Here is a 24,291-nt window from a genome sequence, read left to right on the forward strand (position 1 = left end):
AACATTGTAAACCATTAATGGCAAATGCAGGGAAAACTTAGTATTTAGAGTTGTTCCCAACACAAGAAAAAACATGCTGTGGAAAAACAAAGTAAGAAATTTACTTAATATTTCATAAGTTAGGTCTTCTGGTAATTTTGTCGATTTCTAGAAGAGAACTATGACTCATTTATTTTACCATAATTTTTAACAGTTTGCACTTATATTTTACCGGTGAGTTTGGCTTTTCATCACTTATTCACATTTCTTCTCTTCCACTGACGTATTTGTTTTCTTCTGTTGAACTTTATGCGTAATTCAGGGATAAATATATGACTTTGGTCACCATAGAGGTTTCTTGCATTGATGCTGGCTTCAACTATTTGGAATAGCTTTCAGGATTTTTCCACAGAAGCTGAATTGTATCACATTATCTCAGTTTCACTGGCTGGTCATTTATGCCTGCGCAGCATATACTTATCAGAAGGGACACCTTTTGTTATTATAAGATTTCTTTAAAAACAGATATATGCCCCCTTCTCATCAAGCCAGTCTTGTGTTTCTCATGTAAGCAGCAGATACTCAAATATATAAAGAGCAAGAATTAAAATGTGTACACTGTCTCTCCTTTATTTTTTAATAAAACCTTAATAGTAACATTGTTTAGCTTTGTAGGTTAGGTAGAAATATTGAAAACTTTAGTAGTAGTTAGCTTCAACGAAATTATCTAAAATTGTATTCAGCCTTTGCCTGCAAATTTATAATTTTTTGCAACAGATGGTAATATAATACATTTAACCTCTCCCTTTATCCTTATAACATCCTTGCTGCAACAATGCTGTTACTGCTAAAGCAGCAGAGGACAAACTGAAACTGTCATTTGAATAGAAAAAGCAACCAAACATGGCAGGAAACTGGATTGAATTCTCAAAAAGACAAGATTATGCAGAATGAAAATTAAAAAAAGACCAGTTAACAAATTGCCTCCTGCCCATTCTCTTCATTTTTGTCCCCATAATTTTTGTGCTTCACCATATTGTACAGTAGCATTTTTTCCCCTATGGCCACTCAAGCTGTGTTTTACTTTCCTCCACCTGATCCAGTTTTAATGGGAACATAAATAAATAAAACATTATTTGTCATAACAATGTTGTTGTTGTTTAGACACAAAAAAGACTCCTACTCTATACATCTTCCCAACCTGATAGTGAATCAAACAAAAAAAACTCCAAAGAGAAATCAAATGGTGGGTATCTTTTCCAACTTTGAGGTGTTTTTACTCAAGACAATGTCTTGTGCTTTCGCTTTCTTTTGTTGGTTTGTTTTTAGGCTAGAAAAGTAGTTCAGTCAAATGTATACATCCATTTTTAAAACCATACCCAAAAAATGATTCTGCAACATTTATCTTGCATGCCTTTACAGTGGACACTCAGAAGCAGCAGAAATTGTTCTGCAGAATATTGCACTTATGAATGAAAAGTGCTTTGCAGTTTTCCAGATCCAGTGAGTGGGTGCCTTGTTTGGAAGGTACCACAATAATCCCTTCCTGCTAACAGACATAATCCATTTATTTGCTAAATCTGAACATGCAGAAGAATAAACTCCTCTGGGAGATTTTCCTGACTGGTCTATTGTAAACTGTTGCACTCTATATCCTATAAAATGATCAGTGCCCCCTATCTGATACCAGCACCAAATCTTTCTTTTGTGCTACTTTTTTTGATGGAAATTGTCTCTATCATGCTACATTTCTTCATCTCTGATGTCCAAGTGTCCTATTGCCATCAAGAATCAGAGAGGACCTTTCATGAATATTTTTCATTACTATTTTGAAGCTCAGAGTCTTTCTGAGATTAGTGAATTTATAGTCCTGACTGCCAAAAGTGGTTGAACTGCTAATAAAGATGCTAACCAAAATCTTAATTCTAGTGGAAACAAAGAGCAAAATCTCAATGTTTATGAAGAAATCAACTGTATGACAAATAATTCTCAAGAAAATTTTGTTTCTGATTATCTGATGCTGATTCATGTCTATCTGCTATATGTAAGAACTTTAATGTCAAAGAATGATGCATGTGTTTGAATGTTGTATGAGGGGAGAAAGGTACTTCTCATTTTTCTCCTTTTTCTCATTTGTGCTGCAGAAAAGAAGAGGAAGTCACATAAAGGTTGACTACAACTTTCAAATACGAATACTAAGAATCAATATTTCACATAATTCTTCAGTGACATAGAGATATCTAACAATATCATTCTAGAAATTAGAGTTGCTTTCAATTTCTTTTGGTAACAAACTGGTTTTTATTTCTCTCCTAACTTAGGTTAAATGGTGGGTATAAAGAAGTTTCCTTTAAAAAAAAAGTTTATTTATCTTGAAATGAAAAGTTTCCTAGAAAATCTACCTTGGTAGATTTAGATAGACCTTCTTTTCTTTTTTTTTTTTTCTTTTTTTTTTTTTTCTTTTTACATAATCACCATTTTAATTTCTGTCTCTGTACACATTCTGTAATGTGCTTTCTCTTATTATAAAGTATGATCATCACTATATTTTTGCATGGCAACTATAGCAGTACATAATTTTAGTACTCACCACATATGTATGTGCTCTATCAAAGACATAAAAATCTTGACACAGCTTAGTATGTTGAAAGCAAACAACATTTTTAAACTTAAGTTGATCCTGGCATACTCCACACAAGCTTCAAAGGCTCCTGACCCAACAAAAAAGCCTATAAATATGTTGGCACAAACAGCTGAGACAGATGTTGTCTCCACCTCCATGCACAGGAATCTGACTGCTAATTAAATAAACCTTTTTGACTTTGTTGAAAAGGTCACTTGGGACGTTGGCTATGGCTGATAATATGTCTGTAAGCTAGAGTATGTTTTTTTGCAAAAGCTTCCAGCAAGTAGGAAATAGTTTGTATTGTGATTATTAAAGCAAATCATTGTTGCAACAGGAAAGTTGATTGTTCCTAAAAAAGCTGTAGAGGAATTGGGTGAATTTACAGGTGCCTTCAAACGGCAGTTATGGGAACAGAGCTAGTGTAACATGTTCTTTTTATGGAGATGTTCTTTTTACCACTAGCAGGTAACATTGTGAGGAAACAGGGCCAGGAAGTGGTTGGGTGTGTTTGAACAAGGCAGATGGTATTTCTGTTCATTTCTGAAAAGCCTGTTTGAGAGTATTTATGATGTCTTGTTTTTCTATGCTGTTATAAAGTCAAGTGTGCAGATTTCATACCATACAGAGGAACTAGAGCTCTCTAGTGTGAGACTAAGGGAAGAAATAACCTTTAAGTGTAACATCTTCTTGCATTTTGGCCTTTCCTCAGCCGTTTCTGATACTTATGAGACTTGACAAGTATATTGCTATATTGTTTTCCAAAGCTATCTCTTCCTGTTTTCTCACCTAAAAAAAAATATTTGAGACAAGGCAAAATTGTACTAAAAATTGTGTCTACCTGGCCTTGTAGGTCAGCACAGCCATGTGATGAGGAAGCCAGAGCAATGTTAACCAATCATACATTCAATAAAAACTTCAGTAATGGAGAATCATCTGTTACACACATGAGGTTATTTTAAATGTTAAAAAGGGGATTCCTGGTTTACTTATTCAAAACACCTGTGTCCAAATACTCCTGAATAAACAGAGCCTTAAATATGTGCATGAGAAAGAATCTTTGTATTTGGATTTAGCATATGGAGGTTAAACTGCAGAGTGAAGTGGAAAGGCTTTTGTACTCTGTCTGAAGAAAGGCATGAGAATTTCTGTTTCTCAAAGTGCATCCTGCTTTTCCATAAAAATCATTCACTCCATGTAATTGCTAAAAAGTGAGTAAAACCAACTATTATTTTGTACAGTGTAATTTTAAATGATGGCATACTGTTCCTGCCGAAGTGTAGCCTTAATTAAACTTCCAGTTTGTCTTGAACATAATCAGGTAATTTGGGTTCTTTTTTCCCATTATTATTTTCCAAATGGACTACACTTTTACTGAGATCAGAAAAAGCTGATGAATGAGGACTTAAAAAATAATATTGCTTTATAATTTCCATGTTCTCATGACTTGTGTGAAGGTTGGACTTGACATACGATCTTAAAATTTTGTTCTTTGTTTCTGATTACCATTGAGCATGACAGCCAAATTAACTTCTGGCAGAAGAATTATAACTCCATAAATGTTTAATTAGAGCAGTGAATGAAAGAGATCAATTTAGTATGGGAAATGTTTGCATCTAGCAGGGCCTATAGATGGTCTTGCTCAGCCATTTCTCTTTAAAACTTATGTCAATGTCTTCATGCCCATGTGTACCATTTTATCTTTTTTTCCTGAAAGAAAAAGAACACCAAAAAAATCGAAAAATATTTTAATATATTTAAATCTCTGTTCTTTCTAGGCCAGTTTTTAATTATATTCTCTTCTTCTTTTTTTTTTTTTTTTTTCTCTGTGAAAATTCAAGTTGCATCCTTCCTACTTTGGTTTTCCCATGACATATAAATTATAGAAGCTAGGTAAATTTGGCACTTTTGTTTGATTTTGATTTAATTTGTCAACAGGGGTCTGGGTAGGGATTGGCAACCATCTTAAGTGATTTTCCAAATAAACACATAAAAGTAATTTTTTTCCCACCAATTTGTCAAACTACATATTGTTTTCAACTCATTCCAAGTTTGACTGCAGTCTTTCCCAATAAACACAATTGAGGAAACAGGTATTTGCATTTAAAAGGGAAGGAAAAAGCACCAGTGCTTTCAAACCTTCTTTTCATTTCTTCTCTGGTTTGTTTGGTTTTTTTTTTTTTAGTTTTGGTTTGGTTTTGTTTAAGCAATGTGTAGAAAGCCAAGACATTACAGTCTGCTTGGCTGATCACATTGAACGGATGGGCTTGTGCCTTTATATTTTGGAAACAAGCCATTGGAATTTTGCTAGCAAACCCACTGTTAGTATTATTTTCCACTAAAGTTCACCATTTCAATATTATCAGGATTAAAACCACAAGTGTCTTCATATGCTAATCAGTGTTACATAAATATTTTCCATAGATTGAAAGACATGTTTTGAATTATTAAAGATCAAGGGCTTTTTCTTTGTATAAAAGATTGTGTGATTTAATTTGGGGTATATATTTGTATTTGTATTCGCATGCTTTGATGACTCTTGTGTGTGATCTGAAAGGTCAAAACATTGGTTTGCTTCTTGTCTTTCATGTTAAAGGTAGAGGTTGTGTAAATTCTTCATTGGGCAATTACTCTTTCCTCTTCCAAAATATGAATAGTTACAAAAAATATCTGAGATTTCAGCCTTTGGTATTGTCTGGCAGCCGAATGGTCATAAAACAGATCTCTAAGGAACTATAATTACTAGCAATTACTCTCTTGGCATGTCACATAGTCATCTGTGTTGGTTATTGGTGTTTTCTTACTGCTTCAATTTTTACAGAAAATCAATAAAATTATTTATGAGAATTTTTAATAGTCCTTATGTACATCTATAACAGTAGTACAGCTTTAACAGTGGAACATTCTTATTTTATCACACCAAGAAAAAATAAGTAATGTTTGCAACAAGTAGATGGAGTTACACTTTGTAAAACTAGTACACATTGACAGAGATTCAGTTACAACAGTCCCAGGCAGGTAATAATCAGATTTCTGTAACAGCATTACACTTTCTTTTTTGCTTTTTGTTTTTAAAGACACGAGACAAAGCTTTTGCAGGTGATTTTAGTCACATTTGCTTATTCTGTTAACATTTCTGTGTTTTACAAATTTTCCTTTAAACAAGATTTAAAAAGGACAATTTTTCTTCTTACAACTTAGTAGTAAAAAGACATTTTCAAGTGGAAGCTTGTAGATACTGTAAGTCACACTTAGCTAGTTATCGTATAATGAATAGGAGCAAATTGTGCATTTCATGCAAAATGATTAAATATAATCATATGTAATTAGATATTTGCTCTTCTAACCAATACTTTATCAGTTGCTTTTTTTGTTTTGTTTAGACAACTATTTTTTTATCCCAAAATAAATATTCTATAGCTTCAAAACACAAAGATGATACATCTTGCTGTTAAAACTTTTCATCGCTCTTTAAAATTGAAATATAATAAACCAAATTACATTTGAACTATTCTTCAAAGTATTTACTTCTTTTAAATATATATTAATATTTTACAATTTAGCTATTGCCAGTGTTCTTCATTTGCATAACTTATAACCATAATAATTTTGTTGTAAACTTAAAAAAACAGTAGAGATCATATTTATAAAGTATTGGGTCAGATGTATACTTGTATTCTTTTTTGTTATGTCTCTTTTAATCAAAAAAGCTATGCCAACAATGACCACACGTAATTGATAAAGAAATAGAGTCTTTGTGTAGTTTTTCTGCATCTCAGGACTGGTGTAAGCAAGACAGTAGAATAGCTTCTTGCTAAGATAAATTGCATCTCCACTCAATGTTGGTCACTATCTTTATAGAGACATGGTCTAGATGTGTGGAGTCAAATTTGTGCTCACTATCTGCAGTGTGAGATTTAATAAAAGTATCTCTAATTTGAAATTCTTGCACTATTTGACAATTTGACTTTTTTATTTGTTATATATCTTTGATCATATATTCTCTTTTTTGCATAGAATTGACAGTAGGTTTTTATGTTTCTGTGCCTACAAAACGTGTAGTCTACAAACAGGGAGAACAGTCTTATGTTACAAAACATTTATAATTTCTTTTTTAGTTTTAGGGTCTAATGATATCTAGATTGAGAAGTTTTTGATTGAGAGCTTAAGTGTCTACAAGAGCATCTTGTAACATTTGACTTACCTAAAGGATTCAGGAGAAAACAAAATGGCACTGGAAACTCTCTGTATGTATTTAGAGGCATTAATGCAAAGAATATGGATTCTTATTGATGTGTCTTCCTCCTACCTGTCTACCTGCCTGCATAAATGTGCAATAAGCTACATAACATAAATGTGCATAAGCTCCTTTCTCCTACAAATGACAAATAGGACCTTGAGCTTGAATGGAGGAACCAAACAGAGCAAGAATGTTGTTCAATACAAGCTCTCTCCATGTGTAGATGTGACACCTCGAGACATGACATAGTTCAGTGTTAACAGTTGGACTCAATGATCTTAAAGGTCTTTTCCAAATGAAATTATTCTATGATTTTATAATTATTTCCTCTGCTTTTAGTCAATTCTTCTACCAACTTCTACCAACTTGAAATATCTTTGATAATGGGATGAAATTTGAGGAATAATCTTCATTTTCTGTTTTCTTCAAGGACTTTTTTTGTGTCTTTGGGCAAACCATGTGGCCCTCTGTTCTTTAAATAATAATTTTTTTGTACTTTTCCTAATTTATATTGATATTGCTGTGGTATACCTTTGAAGTTATGAAGAATAGATGATAGGAAAATAATGTTTTAGAGAAACTAGGTTTTTCCCCAAGTGTTGACAAATTTATATTAGTTGCACCTCTGAATTATTTTCAGGTTAAAATGTAGGTATTCATTCAGACAAAACTTGTGGAAGACAATATTAAAGTTTTAAATCATAAAATGTGGTATATCACAGTCAGTAAAAGCACCAAAAGCAATGTTTAGAATATTTACATAACAAAACCAAGACCTAACTGGTGTTAAGTTTTAGCAATAGCTATTCAGGTATTTTAATGCTGGTTTTAATACATTATATGGGTCAAACTGTCTCTAAAAATATTATGTTGAAGTATGTTGTTTTGTCTAGAACAATCTTTTGCCAAACATAACTGAATACTTGATTTTTGAGTACAATACTGAGTAAGTACAATTTTGAGTGCAATCCAATGCAAACTAGCTAAGAAAAATGTGTAGAATTACTGCACAAAACTTCTGGGTCTGATCATGATTTTTACTGATTTAAAGGGTTGCCTATATCCAGTGGGAATATCATCAGAAATACCATGCCACGTACCCCAGAAAATGCCATTGCGAACACCTTTGTATTTCTTGTGGTAGTACTTGCCGTTGAGATTGGCTGACAAGCAGGCATCAAACCACCAGCCAGAGCTGTAGTAGGCGCCACAGTTTCCCGAGGGATACCTGTCATTGTCCTTGTCCGGGGTTGTAAAGAACTTTTGGTCGTGGTTGTAGTGCCTGCTGTAGTGGAGGGCATCTCCTGCGGTGCCGCTGTAGCCGTGGACGCTGAGACGGTACTTGAGGTACTCGTTGGCCACGTAGAAGTGGTTGTATTTGGCATATTCTCTGATCCCATTGAAATCTTCGAGATCAATTCTCAGTTGCATTTCCTGGCTCCTTGTCAGGAGGTGAATTTTGTCATTGCCTAGCCAGAACTCCCTGCTGAGGTTTCCAAAGCCATGTTTGTAGTCATTCCAGGTTCTGTTGAAGTTAGTGCTGCCATCCTGACGCCGTTGCAGCACTGTCCAGCCACCTCCTTGTGTTTGCATGTCACAGTAAACTTCAAAGCTCTCGTTTCTGGGATCAGGGCTAATCCTGTAGATTCCATTACTCCTTCTCCCTGCTGTGTAATGGTCAGCACAGTCTCTCTGCATTATTTGTATAACTGGTGAAAGAACAAGTAGTGTTAGAATAAATATAATTTCAATTTTAAAATATAAAAAACATTTACCCAGACTGATATGGCATACAGAACTTGCATTGGAGAGACCTTTACATTGCAAGTAGTGTTGCAACAATTTCGGTTCTAGGGAAAAGCACCTTTTCCATCAGATTTACTTTACAACAGGTGTCACCAGCTAAACTACATTTTTAAATCAAAATGCCTGATATAAAGGCATTTTGATTATTTGCTTTCCTTTTTGTCCTTTTGTCTACTCTATCCTTTCATAATCTCATGTAAATTCAACCTGATTTCTTCAGTCCATATTTCTAATGCTTGGTGTTTACACGCTTGCTGCTTTTTGTATTTAAATGTATAGCTTCACAACCTGCCTACAATTTACAGCTCCATCTGGCAGTATGTCAGAGAGCTTTGTCCCTGTGGGAATGATGTTAACCTGGCTATTGTTAAGTAAGCATCATTTGATAGAGAACATAACATCATTAGGAATGCTTTGTGTGTTAATGTTGACTGTACTTTAGGAAGCAGGAAAAAAGTAATAAAATTGTCACATCTGTTGTAATTGTGTGAGTCCTAGAAAGATGAAGGTGATGGTGTTTTCCTGTGTATGTGGCATCACTGGCTTTACAGAAAAGAAGAATGTTAGCATCTACTGTTAACAGTACCTTTTTCCCACCAATGGGTGATGTGTTTTATTCAGAAGAAAAATACCCCCAGGTTTTTTCTCCAGAGTGAAAATCCATTTTTGATCCACAATGTCATCCAGTAATTTCATTCTGTTCAACAGCATGGTATTAAAATTCCATATTCTTAAAAGATATGGAGAACTCTCAGAAGTTCTCAGTTAAGAGTCAAAACCATAATGTTCATTCCTATTGCATATTTGAATGCATGGGTATTTTAATTTTCAGATTCTGTTGTGATTTTTCCTAGAAAATTTGAGCAAACTACTTCTTGAAAGGGAGGAGTGATCTCAGGCTACAGCAAGGATTAAGTCTCAGAACTTCTTTGCCAGAAAACTGGACATTTATGAAACCACAAAATATAGGAGTCAAAGGCTTTAAAGCCAAATCTAAATCCACAATAACTTCTCACTTATTTCATGGAATGTTGGGTAAAATCTTTGGTGGACTAAAATTCAGAGCAGTTATTAACAGAGAATATACATTTCAGATAAAATGCTTATATGATCCAATTCAACTCCTGTTTAAATAAAGTTTTACTATTACTTTCTTTCTTTTTGTGAATGTTTTGTATCTAAATGAACATAATTTATTTGTAGTGATTTTTATCTGATTTGATTACTGATATAGTAAGAGCATGACTTTTATTATTACTTATTTGCTCTTTTCAAAGAAGAGTACTTTCAAGAATTTTAGCTGCACATACACTGTACACTTGCAGATTGTTCTATTTTCAATATGTGTAGATAGAAGGATTTTTTTTTTAATCTTGGATGCTAAGCAAGAGACAAAGATTGTAATGCAGCCTGCTCTTTCTCTGTTTTGTCTCTCAAGAGCTTTATCTTCTTATGTTTGATAGCTAAGTGGTAGAATACACTGACAATCTAGGGAACAATTCTTGTTTTCAAGGATTCCTATATGTAATATAAAAACTTCATGACTTTAAGAAAAACTCTCAATCTTGCCTTAATAACAGCAAACATTAGAAAGAGAGCATTGGTTCTATTCCTTTATAAGGAGAATTAAATGGTAAAAGAAAAAAAGTGATTTTTTTCAGTGATAACACCTGTTTTCTGTTTTATACTGCTTATATATTAAATTAATGCAAAGGGTTTAGTGTTAAAATGATGATACATATGTTACCCAGTCGAGAAGTGCTGTTAGTAAGTTTTTTTTAGCTGAGCCTTTCAGATGTTTGCTGTGATAAGAAAATTATTTTATTATCCATTAAAAATGAAGCGTTTTGCTAGATTCACTTGATGCTTGATGATGTCTTGCACCCCATTTCAGACTGTCTTCAGTTTTGCAGTGAGAAAAAATAAAACGGCAGTTTTCTAAGGCACACCTAGAAAAAATTTAACCCTTCCCATCCAAGGAGAAAATATGTGTAGGTCACTGATGTTTCATGTCTCTAATGAAGGGTATTATGGTGTAAAATAATGTTAATTTTTCATGTTTATTTATTAAATTGCAAGAAATTGTCCTTTAAAAATTAATGTTTCAAATCCCTAAATGAAGTCCAATCCTAGGAGGGACTGAACACCTGCAGCTCTCAGTAACCCTCTAGTGGCTGTTGAAATGTTTTACAGAAGTATAAATAAACACTAAAAGAGCAGATACTTGTGAAGTTAATAACACAGCTATTTGGGTAAAATATAATTTAAATTGTTTACCTAATACTAATGAAATGAACTGAAAGCTTATACAGACACTAAGAATTAACAGATTACATACCAGGTCTTGCTTGCATTGCTGGGCACTTAGAAGAACATTTGTTATCCAGGTTGTTCACAGCAAATGTCAAATTTGCAACTTTGCTGTCAACGTAATGTTCCACATTGTTCATGTTTATGAGGCTCAGCTTCTCTAAACGACCCTGCAGTGTCTGAATCTGGCTCTTTGCATTTTTTAAGCTGGTTGCCATTCTGTTAACTTTGCTTTGCAGTTCCTGTACTCTGTTATCTTGGCTTTCACTGTTTTCTGCAGTGTTGGGTAGCAGGAATTCATTACTTCTGTCTCTTTCCTGGTTGTCATCTGCTTGCAGCTTGCAATCTTGGCAGCATTTTTTCAGCTTGTTTACTGATTCTTTAAGGGTCTGTACTTCTTTGAGAGTCTTCTCAAGCAGTTTGAATTCTTTGGGTATCTGGATGGTCATCGGAGGCAAATTTATCTGATAAGGACAATCCTCTCCTTCATCACATTTCCGATTAGTTTTGAGCTTTATGGGACAAGTCTCAGTAAGTTTTGCTTCTTTAGCATTCTCTTCCTCTTCTAAAATAACTGCAAAAACATTTGTTAAAGCAAGGAGAGTTGACTTCAGCAAGACTATGTAAATGAGGAGCTTCATCTTCACCGAGAAACTAGCAGTATGAGGAAGTATACAGAAGTGGAACAACTTTATAAGGGCAGCTTGAAGCCTGTGAGTTATCAGACAGCCTACACTGTTCTCAGAAATGGGTGGGAGTGCTTGCATCACGAGTGATTAATAGCAGAGCAAAGTTAGGTAGTGCTTGCAAGAGTAGCACATTTCAGTGAGTATTTCTGACTCAGAGCTAGTGTATGTAAGCCAAATGATGAAATGTATGTGTACTGGTAAATTATGCAGTTTAATTTAATTCCTTGTTGTACATGGATTTTCTTTTTTTGAAAAAAAAAAACAGGTAGAGAAAGTGAAAACCAGCCCTTTTCCCAGTTTGAGGTTTATCACAGCAATAGTTTTCCTGACAGTCAGTCTCCTTTCCCTAATTTATTTTTAACTTAATAAATATATTAATATAAATTATTTAAAACCCCAGATGTTGAAACACACATATAGTTTTGGTTTCCAAACATTTTTCAGTATAGAGTCACAAATTCAGGAGAATGAACAGCACTTTCTTCTTACTATTTCACCTAGCCCACCTTAAAATAGTTATCTGGAATATTCATTATCTCTATGGCACATCACAGTTTACATTCACTATTATCTGATTTTGGGTACTTCTTATTGAGCCTTTTTAAGTGAAGGGAAGTGAACTTAAGACAGTTTCCCCTTTGATGCATGAGATCCTACTTGTTAGACTAATTGTACAGGAAACCCAAAGAAAATCCTGATGTTCTGATTAATGTCCCAAATTCTAAATCTAAAGTGAGGCAGAGACCTAGGGAAGGAACTCTCTTCTGTTAGAAGTATTGATCTTTCTTTTATTGTGCCTCATATCAACTTTGAGAGTTAATCATATACTTTACATGACTGATTGCTCCAAATGAAATACTTCTCCAGGTGACAATTGTCATTTTCATTCAACAGCCACCTTTGCCATTCTCATGTGATACCTGTACAGTTTTAATGATCTATGTAATTTTCCTTGTGTCTCAAAACAAGGTTACGTGGATATATATTTTTGCATTCATAGCTCAGTCAAGAGTCAAATAACTTGCATGAGTAAAGGGTATTTATACCAGTTCTTGTCTAATTAGTCCAATATGAACCATTTCTTTCCATAAGCCCTATTTGAAATTACTCATAACACAGATTAAACATTAAGCAGACATTAGTCACACATATAATCTGCAAGTTCATGATCTCTGTAATGTTACTAGCTATTATACACACCACATGCTTATATTGATAGTACAGGAAGGAGGCTTGGTAAAAAAAAACCTACTTGTCTAACCCCTGCAACAATTCCTTCAGATTCCTGCATAGCACAAAAGTTTAGGCACTTTCTTATGAGACAGGTTTTGAATGTATCTTTCTTGTATTCTACATGAACATCCCAGAACCTGCCATGATGCTTTTAGTTATGTGACAAAACTGTATCTAGCCCTTTCTGATCATGATAGTTCCCCAGCAATGAGGTGAAAGCCACCCCCTGCCATTCAGGTGTAAGATACTGACAACTTTGGTTTTATCAAAACTGAAATGTTTGTAAAAGATAAAATGTATTATTTTAATTTGCAATTAAAATTTCTACATTTCTGATTTGATTAACAGGATGCTAATTTTTTACTGTATCAGTCTAAAATCAGGTATTTCTGAAGCCTTGTTCTTGTATATAGCTGCTACTATCAAATGGAGAAAAGCTATACCAGCCTCTTTGGAGGGGCTTTAGAAATAGAATAGAATTTTTAAGTCCTTGTTATTTGGGAAGCCACATTCCCACCACCCTCTTGTTTGTTCAGTTTACAATTAACTCTGCTATCTGCTTTGTGACTTTGAAATGGAAAAACTGTTCTGTATCAGTAAAATTAATAATAATTATCTTTGATAGACCACATTCTATGATTTACCTTGAAATATTTAAATATATAACAAATATTGTTGTGATTGATGATTGCTGTGCTACATTGAAAGCCTAAATTATCTTGAGAATTTTGTAACATTTAGAAGGGCAGAAATTTTTGCCCATACCGAATGTAAAAAGAAAGTTCAGACAGTTAGGTGAAGAATCTGAGCTTTTCAGACATCTCTGTCCTGAGACATCCATTCCTTAATCCCATATATATCTTCCTTTTGGGATATTTTCTTCCTCCTTTGGATGAGACTTCAGTAATCTTCAGTTGCTCTATTATCCTCCTGATTTCATTCCTGGTGTGATGTTCTGCTCCTAAGCTGTCACCAGTCTGCTTGGAGTCCAGAAGATACATTTCTCCTCCAGTCTGTATGCTTCTCCTACCTGGAGCACTCTTGTAATTGACTACTGGCCTTTCTTCCTGTTCTGTCAGGGAGTGTCCATTCCCAACAATTTGTCACATCTCTTTTCTTTCTTCAGGAACCCAAAATAGTATGACATAGCATTTTTTCATGTTTCATGTCTCTTATCCTTCTTGGAATAAATGAAGCGAAGTTTCAAATCTGAGTTTTTCAGCAAAGAGGAAGGACACTGAGTAGTCTTAAGCTGTAAAGTGCTGATGCACTTTAACTAATGGCAGAAATACTGGACCAGCTTAAAACTAAGACCTGCTGTTTGTTTATAAACAAAATTTCTTCCCAGATGGGGTTTCTCTAGATCTAGAGTGTTCTGCATAATACTTAAAACTTCAAATTAGTTTAGCAATCACAAGCCACAAAAGCCAATCTTTTTCAACTGTGAAAGGATCTAACTGAATAACAGCTGATAACTGGAACTGAGACTTTTCTGCTAAGGTCTTTGCTTTTTACTTAAAGCTAATTTTCTTGTAGCTTTTAATCTCTTTTAGTCTACTTTTAAGGAATCTATTTTTTTTTTCCTGTGGACTGAGGAGTTATCTTTATCATACAGACATTTTCCTAAAGATAAAGAAAATAATTGACAGCTCAAGATACTCTGAAATTCTACTGAAGATTTTAATTTTATTCACAGAACTTCCCAGTGATTACAAGTTAAAATAAGTGATATATCTTGTTTTATTAGACTTGTCTAAGATTGTTTATCCAATGTTTATCAAAACAAGCATGAACCATTTCCCATGAATTTTTAGAGTAAGGTTTTTTCTTTCTCTGGCAGATAATGGAATGTAGGTCAAACAGAAAGCAACTAAGTTATGACTGAAGGCAGATGTTAATTAAACTAGTGACTATGGCAATCTAAAACACAACAGCTTGGCATCTGTTTGATTTCTGACTTTGTTCTGGGAGTCACATCTCCTGCAGAAGAATTGCTGCAAAATATCCGGGTTTGTCTAAGCAGTTCAAATCATTGATGTGTACAAACCTGAAGTACATTGGGACTCATTCATATGAACCATTTTCATCCATGTCTGTGACAGACATGGAATGTGTTAAGATTCAACTGCTGCAGTAATATTTCTGATGTTTTTGCAGACTTCCGTGGTTCTGTGATACATTTTGACTGAGAAAAAGAATGACAAGTAATTAGATTAATTTTCAGGTTTTTCCACAGTGTGGAATATATACCAAAAGTCCATACTAGAAACAAATTCTGATTTAGAATTCTTTCTTATTAGCTAACTTGTTTTCTTTTTTAACTCAGTAGTTGTTCTTCATGCAAGCAGTCCTTATGTTGTCCACTGGATTGTGGGACTACCTATTCAACTTCCTCATGTGTCTGTGAGAACACATCAGAACACAAAAGGAAAGTCAGTCCTATTCCATTTGATATTATAAATATTCTTATTCAGATACAGATTACATAGAACTAATGGCTGCATGGCTTTCCTACCTGCTTAAATTGTTCATTGCTTTATTTATAAATTCTGGCAGCAGGCAGAAAGGCACCACTAATAAGAGCATGTAAGCAGTGGATGCAATATTTATGTCAGAACTGTAAATATAATACATGTTATAAAATTCATGTGGTCAAAGAAAATCACTCCTTCTATTAAGGTGAGGACCATATTTGTAAAGAAGGAGGTCCACAAAACTATGTTCTTTTTAATTCTATTTCTCCCTTGAGATCTGATCTGCCTGCTCAAAATCTACAGTTTACTGCTGACTATTTCCTTTATCTGTAGCCATGGAAGATGCTGTAGTTAGTTCAATATACAAAGATAATAAACCCAAATGCACTTTCAGGGTGATGATATACCAAATAGAAAAGCCTCTCCCTCCTTTGTGTTTTCAGAAAAATTCCTTTCTGATTCCTGCAAACCTGCTCCAATAAAAGCAGCAAGTGTAAGACTGTTCTGGTTACTTACTATCCTGACTTCCATCTTTGTAGCCAAATTAAATTTGATGATAGCAGGAAAGCTATGTCCTTTCCTGAAATGCCTGTCTTATCGGTCTCCTATGTCCTCTTTTCTGAGCCATGCAAGACTCAATTGGCCAGCATGTACCATCTTGGTTGTGGCTGGATGTTTATATTTTCCATGTAGGGATTACTTTTTCCCATGAACTGGGCAACAAAACTACTATTATGAACTGTGCCTTGGGAAAGAATTTGGGATATTATTTTTCCTAGTCATTATTTGTTAGTTTTAGGAGGCTCTTCAGCAGTTTATTTTTCATTAAAGGATGTCTGGTTCATCCATCTGTAATTAAAAAAGTAAAATTGTAGAAGTTCAGTGTAAGGCAGTACAGTGTATCTACTGTACAAAAGTGTATTTATGATTTGTGTGTATACCATTACTCCCACCTGACTACATTTGTGCAACCAATAACCTATGCATGGCTTCAAGTGTTGTTGTTTGTCACCTAAATTGAATGTTTAGGAAACTCAATGACAAATATTTTTCTACTTGAAAAGCTAATAAATAGGCTTTTTCTATGGACTTCACATACTTATTCTAAAATCTACTTCCTGTAATAAATGTATATTGTTCCAGGTAAGGGTGATGACGTCTGATTTTTAAACTCCATTTACAGTATCTATTTAAAACCATCAGTGCATTTTTCTTTTCTTTCTATCATCATAACCTTTCTCTAGAATAATGGCTTAAGCAAGGCATATCATTCTCTAAATATTTGCAGTATAGCTCTTTCTGTGTGTGCTTTCAATGTTTCCCAATCTTCAAAATGGAATGCAGAATTGCATACCAATAACTACAATTTATTGCAAACTAAGTGTTTACAGTCTTAAATTAGTGACTTTTAATCTTCTTGTTTTAAAATACTCTGAAAAATGTGCTGAAGCCTGAAATGTTGTTGAGTAGAGAAATTATAATTTTTTAAATATTAGTCTTCCATATGTGTATTAATATTTGAGACATATTGAAAAATGCATGATGACCGAATAAAACGTGTAAAGATTATATTTCCTTGTGTTGTGTTTGGCTATTTTTAAGATTGCCAGAGAGTTTCCAAACACAAGCTTTTAACTGGTTTTCCTTCATTTTTGGATGCTCCATCTTGAAGTAGCCAGGACATGACCTTCAGAATTAGTGAGAAGTTTTGAACTTGCTCTGAGCAGTGGGCTGATCTTGAGAAGGAATCTTCAGTTCCCTTAGGGCGTTATCATGGGCCCAAGATTTTGCCCAGATAATTTGGATATATCAGGCACAGGCAATCCAAACACCTGCAGATATCCCTACCCCTGTGGCTCTGAGGAGACTGGTATCCAGCAATATGGACAGAAATGAAAGAGTCTTAGCATGGGTTCAGTGTGCTTGTACCTGTTGCCCTGCTACGATGTTGAAACAACCCCTGAGAAGGTGGCATTGCCTTCTCCCCCAAATGAGGCACACCTGAGCTGTGTGCTGTGTCCAAACTGTGTGGCTTCATGAGGATTTTGACAGAGGATGCAGAGCTCTCTGTTCAAAGAGGAGAACTTACCCTTTCTCTTTGCTTAATGTTTAACCTTTTAAATATTATATGAAAGAGGTAAGAAAAGCTCTTCAAATAAACAGCACAGAAGGAAAATTCCAAATCTGACAAAACAGACTGGCCAGAAGAGCCTTATGCCAAGGGGCTAATACTATACTGAAATCCTGATTGTATACAAATGATAAAATATATTAATCTCTTGATATTTTTCTCTAGTCTTCTATTAGGAGGCAAAAGAGTTGTTTGATGAAACATTTCAGATATTTGAAATAGCAAATGAATATAAAATGTTGGAAAAATCTGTGTTAAAGTTACACTAAGTGTAATCACTGTCTTGTTACAGTTACAAAACTTACAACTTAGCATGAAGAAAGGGAAAGCGTTAGTATTCCATTTGAGCTTAGAATACATTTTAGTTGTTTTGCAGTAACTGCAAACATAATTAGAAACACGTGTTAGCTACATCATTTCTCCAAAATGCTGAGATCCTAGGCACTGCTGAAATTGTGTATTTCCTAAGAAGCCTCAAATGCTTCACTTTAATAATGATTATAAGTAATTGATGTTAAGTGGTAATTTCTTGGTGGTGACTTTATTTATCTTCTGTGCTTGTTTTGTGTGCTTTTTTATCAAAAAACTGTGAAGAGTTAGACCAATATTCAGATTCCATCAGCTATTTATGTTTAATTATTGGCTGAATTTTATTCATTACTGGAGAGTCCCAAAAGAACTTTAAGAGCCTTGAAATTTGAAATGGGAAATGTGCCTAGAGGAAATGTGTTCTTATTTATATCACATTTGAGTTAGAGAAAACTTGTTTTGAAATTTCAGATTAGTTCCTTGCTGCATTGTTTTGAGCAGTCAGAAAGAATTGAATATAATCTGATAAAATGGAGAATGCCCACTGCAGTTAATGCACAGTGAGGAGGTGTTGATCAAGTTAGGGCCAAATTTTACTAGTTTTGCTCACATGGATGAGTACCTCATTTATCAGGTGGGTCCTCTCCCTTCTGTGGTTTTAATTCCCATTCTTATTCTGACACAGTCTTTTTCTTACAAAAATTTCTATCCACTTTCCAAGCTTGGAGAAACTACTGTGGTCTGAGATCCAGGGGCTTGTGTGCCTGAAGTCAAGCTGGAAGGATATAAAAGAGGTCCCTCAGATAGTGTATAACCTCACATAGTGCTCACTTTTTCTTGGAATTTTCATCAGGATATTTTGAAGATAGGTCTGGTGGGGAACTGTTGGTAGCAAGTGAATATGAACTTGTAGAGAGAAAAGTTTTTCAGGTGTACAGAACAGCTATTTGAGCATAAGTATGTTCTGTTTTTCTCATGGATTCCTACATTTAAATGATTCCTGCTCAGAGACAGAGTATCTACCTTTTCCTGCTAGAAAAATATTAAGGATATGTCTTTCCCTTTCACCTTTTCTGCAAAATTTTCCTCCACATTTTTTTTTAATAGGACAGAATTGTCCAGCACTTTGAGACTTTTCACTGATTAAAGGAAAAAAATTTGCTTTGGAACTTGGGTTTGGGCTTGGTTTTGCTTTGTTATATTTTGTTTTGTTTTTCTGGTAGAAAAGCCAGACTTCAAATCGTGTAGCAATATAAAAAATTGTAACAAAGTTAGAAAATCACAAGGGTAATTTAAGGATAACTTAATATGGTAAAATATACGTAACAGAAATTTTACATTAAAAGAAAAAGATTCAAGTAAATCTAGTAATAAGACACATAATTCCATGTAATTGCATTTATGGGAGTATGGGGAAATGGAAAGCAGAAAGTTGCCAGGCAACCATTTGTTAAAAGACAAATCTTCATCAAACTTTCCAGTAATTCTGCATTTAGATAAGGAAAATTTATTCTACTTTATCCAGATGATCTATCAATGTTGAGTTGTTTGAAAATGTATGAGGTCCCAGTACATTATAAAATGAGAAAGAAAATCTGAGAAAAGCAATACACAGTTAAGTACAACTGGCATGGAATGGGACTGGAAGACTCAACAAGTCAAGAATATTTATCTGACTATATTCCAGACTCCAGATCTGAGATCACCAGTATAATAAAATTACCTCAGTTCTTACAAGGCATTATGGTTAACAGAGGACTGAAAAAAAAAGTTATCCTCAACTGCCATTTACAAGCCTTTTTTCCTCACTTCTCCATCTTTTCACTCGCTCTTTTACTTTTCAGTGTAGCAAACACTGAGAAGACCTACATTTCACCTAACCCAGCAATGTGAGAGCTTCTGAGCAATAAAATGAACTGTGAGTGCATAAATACTGTTGGTTATTTTATCATCAATGTGGGACAGGCCACCTGGAAAGAATTATATATCTTTATATCAGGGGCATCATCTCTTGTCTGGTTTTATCATCACAATTAATACAATTTTTCTAGAGTAGGATCACATATTTTCTCCCTTCTTCCACAAACTATTTCTTCCCCTCAAACAGTTGCATCTTTCCCTTCTGCTCTCCCAAGAATCTTGGAGAAAACAGTATACCACACTTTAATAACAAATCCTAGGACCAGGGTAGCCCAGTGCTGTCTCTTTGATGGCTTTTCCAATAACACAGTGGTAATGGGAACTATGTGGTGATGAACCTTTCCTGGAAGTCTCACTGCCTTTGACATGCTGGTATGCCATCCTTGCAGTCTGTCCTGTGTAGTCCTCAATGGTACAAGTCTTCACACTGCATAGGACCAACCTTCTTGAAACAGAGCTGTTAGCTCTGAACTGAACTGAGAAATTAGGTGTGAAAACTGTAAGAAGTTTATGGACACAAAGAAGAAGACACAGCCTCCAGGACAAGCAAGTTTATTTCTGTGGAAGCATTGTCAAACATGGCGTAGCTCTGCAGTGAGAACCTAAGCAGTAAAAAAGCCTGTAATTCACAGGTACAGATCAGAGGAGTGTGGAGAAAGCACATTAGTGAAGTACCACACAAACAGGACAACTATATCTATGTATAAAGCTAAAAAATAAATAGGTTGAGAAAGGGAAATATTTTCTTTCTCACAGAAGACTAGATAGTATTTTGAACTTAAGTGAACAGTGTCTTTGATCATACAGAATGCCAAAATAAATATTTGAGGGCTGCTTATCTTTAATCTCATGCAAAAATATTAAAGGCAGACCTTCTATTCTTGGGGTCTCAGGGAGCAAAGATTGTCTTTGCTGCCATGAAATATTTTGAAACACATCTTAAAAAAAACTTGAACAGTTATCAAGAAAATATATACTTCCTTTGACATACTGACGTGTATTCTGCTTCTTGGCCATAGGATTAGTTCTAAATGGTTTCCTCTGAATATTCTGAAGGTTGAATTATAACTGCCAGGATTTCTTGGTGCTGTAGTAATTTCACTTCTTATTTCAGTAGATCTGCATAATCACATTTCTTGGCAGGGTCCCATAGAAGTTGCAGGTTTGACTTGCTGCCCCACAAGGCTAGCCATGGACTTTTATAGAGGTGGATCAGCTTACATTTTTTAATTGGATTTAACCTGGTTCTCCTTACTTGTGACCAAAGGAGGGGAAGAAAGGTTTTCTAAAGCAATAGCACCCAGGAATAGTGTGGCCAGCAGGACTAGGGCAATGATTGTCCTGCTGGACTCAGCGCTGGTGAGGCCACACCTCAAATCCCATGCTCAGTTTTGAGCCTCTCACTACAAGAAGGACATTGAGGTGCTGGAACATGTCCAGAGAAGGACAGCAGAGCTGAGGAAGGGTCTGGAGCACAAGTCTGATGAGGAGTGGCTGAGGGAGCTGGGAGTGCTCAGCCTGGAGAAAAGGGGGCTCAGAGTAGAACTTACTGCTCTCTACAAATACCTGAAAGGAGGTGTAGCCATAAGATCAGTGTCTTCTCCCAGGTATCAAGTGATAGAGCAGAAGGAAATGGCCTCAAATTGCACCAGGGGCGGTTTAGATTGGCTGTTAGGAAACATTTCTTCACTGAAAATGTGGTCAAGTGTTGGAACAGACTGCTCAAGGAAGAGTTTGAGTCACTATCTCTGGAGGTATTTAAAAAAACTGTTTGATCTTGGTTTTTGCTGAAGATCTGCACAGGCATGTAAGGTAATGTGTTCTGTTGCCTGGGGATAATCCAGCTTTAGCCTAGCTCCTATAATTTTATACAAGCCTATTGCCTGCAGAGACACTTTAAGCCTCAGTTTTGCCTGTGCAGGCCAGTGGGTTTATACCAAAACTGAACCAGTTAAGCAATGAAAAGAGGTTACTTAGAGCCTGAGTTCAAAGCCAAGACAGAATTAACATGAAATATTAATACAGACAGAAAGTCAGAGAAGAAATGGTACAGTGCAGGTAGCACCATAGTTGTGATAGAAACATTCTTTATTTTCTTGTATTTATGCCTTGAATTTTTATGAAAATAAGCATTTTTTGTCTGTTTATTTGATTTGGTGGTGTATTTAATTTGTTATGTTACCAAAGTCTGTATAAACTGAAAGGCTGCCAATTACAGTTATAAAAAGTTGCAGCAGAATGAAAGTATTAGTGCTTAGGAGATTTCATAACTGTCTATTTGCCTTCCATAGCTATTTTCTGCTGGAAAAATCACAGACACCAGAGTAGCTGAGCTGAAGGAACAGTACACCCTGCTGCATGAGGCTGTGATAAGGTATAATATTCCTTTTTAGACTTTCAGTAGGCAAAGCATTATGTTTTTAACATACTTTATGCTCATGCTGAAGCCTAATTATCATTTAAGGCTTTCTTACAGTTATAGTTCATAAACAGGAAGCCAGAACACAAGGTTGAAAACCACTATTATTTAATAGGAACTTTCAAGGTAATTTAGGATACTTAAATACTTGTTTGAAACACATCTTTGTTTCTAATACAAACATAATAATATTGGTAATGGATGTACAGACTGCAACAGACAATTTGCAAGTTAAAAATAAATATGTATTTGAAGATCCTGTAGCCAGAATTGTACTGTACTACTGAGCTGGCATGATAGAGAGCAACTGAAGAAGCTAAATGCTCCTTTCTAAGAAGGAAAACAAATCTGTCACTCCTAAATAGGTGTGAATTTTACCTTCTGAGAATATTGACAGTCACATTAGACAGGACTGCTAATAGATTTTGTTCAGAAGCCTAAGCTTTGAATACAGGGTATTAGTTGTGAGCCTGCCCTGCACCAGTACTTGCTGGAGGACAGAGCAGAGATCACACTCATAGCCTGATGCCAGGTTTGGGAAGGGCATGTGTGAGTGGAAGGAGAGAGACAGAGAGGGTCAAGGGGGGACACAATACTGCACACAGCTCTACCAGGTGAGCAGTGTGTCCCAGAACACAGCAGTCCTACTGAAAATACTGCAATATTACAATAGTATTTAATAATAATAATTTTATACTACTTACAGCATAATTATCAGTAAAATCTGCATCATGATATTCCTGTTACATTCTTATAATGCATACCATAATATCCACTGTATTAACAATATTTTATCCCACTTTCACTGACAGCCCAAATTAAAAACTTTATGGCAATTCTGTCATTGAAGCTAAAGCCTAATTTAAGTATTCTAAAACTAATTCAGGTTATACCTGGCTATTTGGATGATGCTGGGATTTGCTGTGCCTCCTGGCAGTCTGAATAGCAACAAGTGCAAAGTAATGTAAAGTAATTTGAAAAAGGGTTGTCAAAATACTGAAATAACAGTTTTTCTTGATGATAGCTGAGTCTTATAATTTTGTCTTAATAAAATGGGGAGTTGGGATATGGTTCTGACTCTGTGAAACATCATCTGAATTTATTTCAGATTACTGAGATACATAGCAAATCTTTCTGAGAACAAAATAAAAACCAGCACTACTAAACCAGTTCAGGTTCCTAGAAAATACAAGAAGACTTTTCTAACTGCTCAGATCTAAACATATTTTGTGGAGTTTGGATTAATTGATAGAGAGGGTTTCTACCACACTGGTGTTCACTGAGCTGAAGCAGAAACCGATAGCTGCTAATTAGTTGATTTTCAGCCAGTGTTAGTTTGAAAACAGTCTTTCATTGGAAAAATACAAACACATTCCTACATGTTTTATGTATTTATACAGTGTTCTTTAATATGAGACATTCATTTATGTAAAAGCAATGTCTTTGTGTGTAAAGCAAGTGGAATAGGGCCTGAGTATAAACAGGACTCAGCTGTCCTTTCTGTCACACTTAAAACTACCCTTAAGAGAATGCACCAAAAGCATGAAAATGTTAGATGGTAGATTACATCTCTCATTCTTTCCATCATTCTCACAGGAGTATGAAATGGTCATGCTTCTGTAAGAAATTGGATCAGAGATCATGATGTCACATGAGACATGACATGCTCATCTGAGCAAGGTACCAAGGTCCCTTAACAGTCTATAGAAAGAAATAGGGACCACACACTTTCTCCTTATTCAGACATCTGCAAGGGTCTGGTTTTCTTCATCAGCTGTAAGGACTGTCCTGGTGGTAAGTGCAGTATGTGTGAATATTCTCATCCTGCAAAGAACCCTTCATAGGATCAATACCGCTTTTTAATTGTTAGTTCTTCACCTCACGTGCTGTACACTTCAGTGGATCAAGAACTTATTTTTTCATATATTACAGTTGAATTCAATCCCTTTCCTAATTAATGTCCATCTCTCCTAGTGTTGTTGCAGTGCCATGTTAAGACAAATGACACAGGATGAGATTCTCAAGCTCTGTGTGTTTTCTTCTTTCCTTTATTAGCACATAAAAATCTCAAGGAGAAAGCCTCATACATCTTACGCAGCACAGTTCCCTGTGACAGCTGTGCCAAACTACTGGAACTGATCTCTCTGATATACAATAC

At 35.1% G+C, this 24,291-nt stretch overlaps 2 protein-coding genes across 4 annotated transcripts in view; one reads left to right on the forward strand and one right to left on the reverse strand.

Moving 5' to 3' along the window:
* The window catches only part of CCDC146 (coiled-coil domain containing 146), a 69,191-nt gene that overhangs the window by 7,937 nt on the left and 36,963 nt on the right, over positions 1 to 24,291 (forward strand). For all 3 annotated transcript variants that reach the window (XR_008437079.1, XM_053977379.1, XM_053977380.1), the window contains exon 3: positions 22,006 to 22,088. Coding sequence is in view for 2 of the 3 variants with exons in the window: in XM_053977379.1 (XP_053833354.1) it covers positions 22,006 to 22,088 (83 nt within the window). In the remaining variant the exon portion in view is untranslated. The remainder of the gene's footprint in view (positions 1 to 22,005; positions 22,089 to 24,291) is intronic.
* Positions 5,633 to 11,725, reverse strand: FGL2 (fibrinogen like 2). Its single transcript, XM_053977383.1, has 2 exons — positions 10,987 to 11,725; positions 5,633 to 8,551 (listed from the first exon to the last, which is right to left on the reverse strand). Exons 1-2 carry the CDS (start codon positions 11,723 to 11,725, stop codon positions 7,845 to 7,847), a joined length of 1,446 nt encoding a protein of 481 aa, XP_053833358.1. The 3' UTR covers positions 5,633 to 7,844.

The sequence above is a fragment of the Vidua macroura genome, chromosome 5, assembly GCF_024509145.1.
Source record: "Vidua macroura isolate BioBank_ID:100142 chromosome 5, ASM2450914v1, whole genome shotgun sequence".
In the NCBI taxonomy this organism is placed as follows: Eukaryota; Metazoa; Chordata; class Aves; order Passeriformes; family Viduidae; genus Vidua; species Vidua macroura.

Excerpts from the sequence above, each read along its gene's own strand:
- FGL2 (XM_053977383.1), bottom strand. The coding sequence starts at position 11,725 with ATGCAAGCACTCCCACCCATTTCTGAGAACAGTGTAGGCTGTCTGATA. Across the intron at positions 8,552-10,986 it reads AGCAATGCAAGCAAGACCTG|TTATACAAATAATGCAGAGA; the intron begins GTATGTAATCTG and ends TTCTTTCACCAG.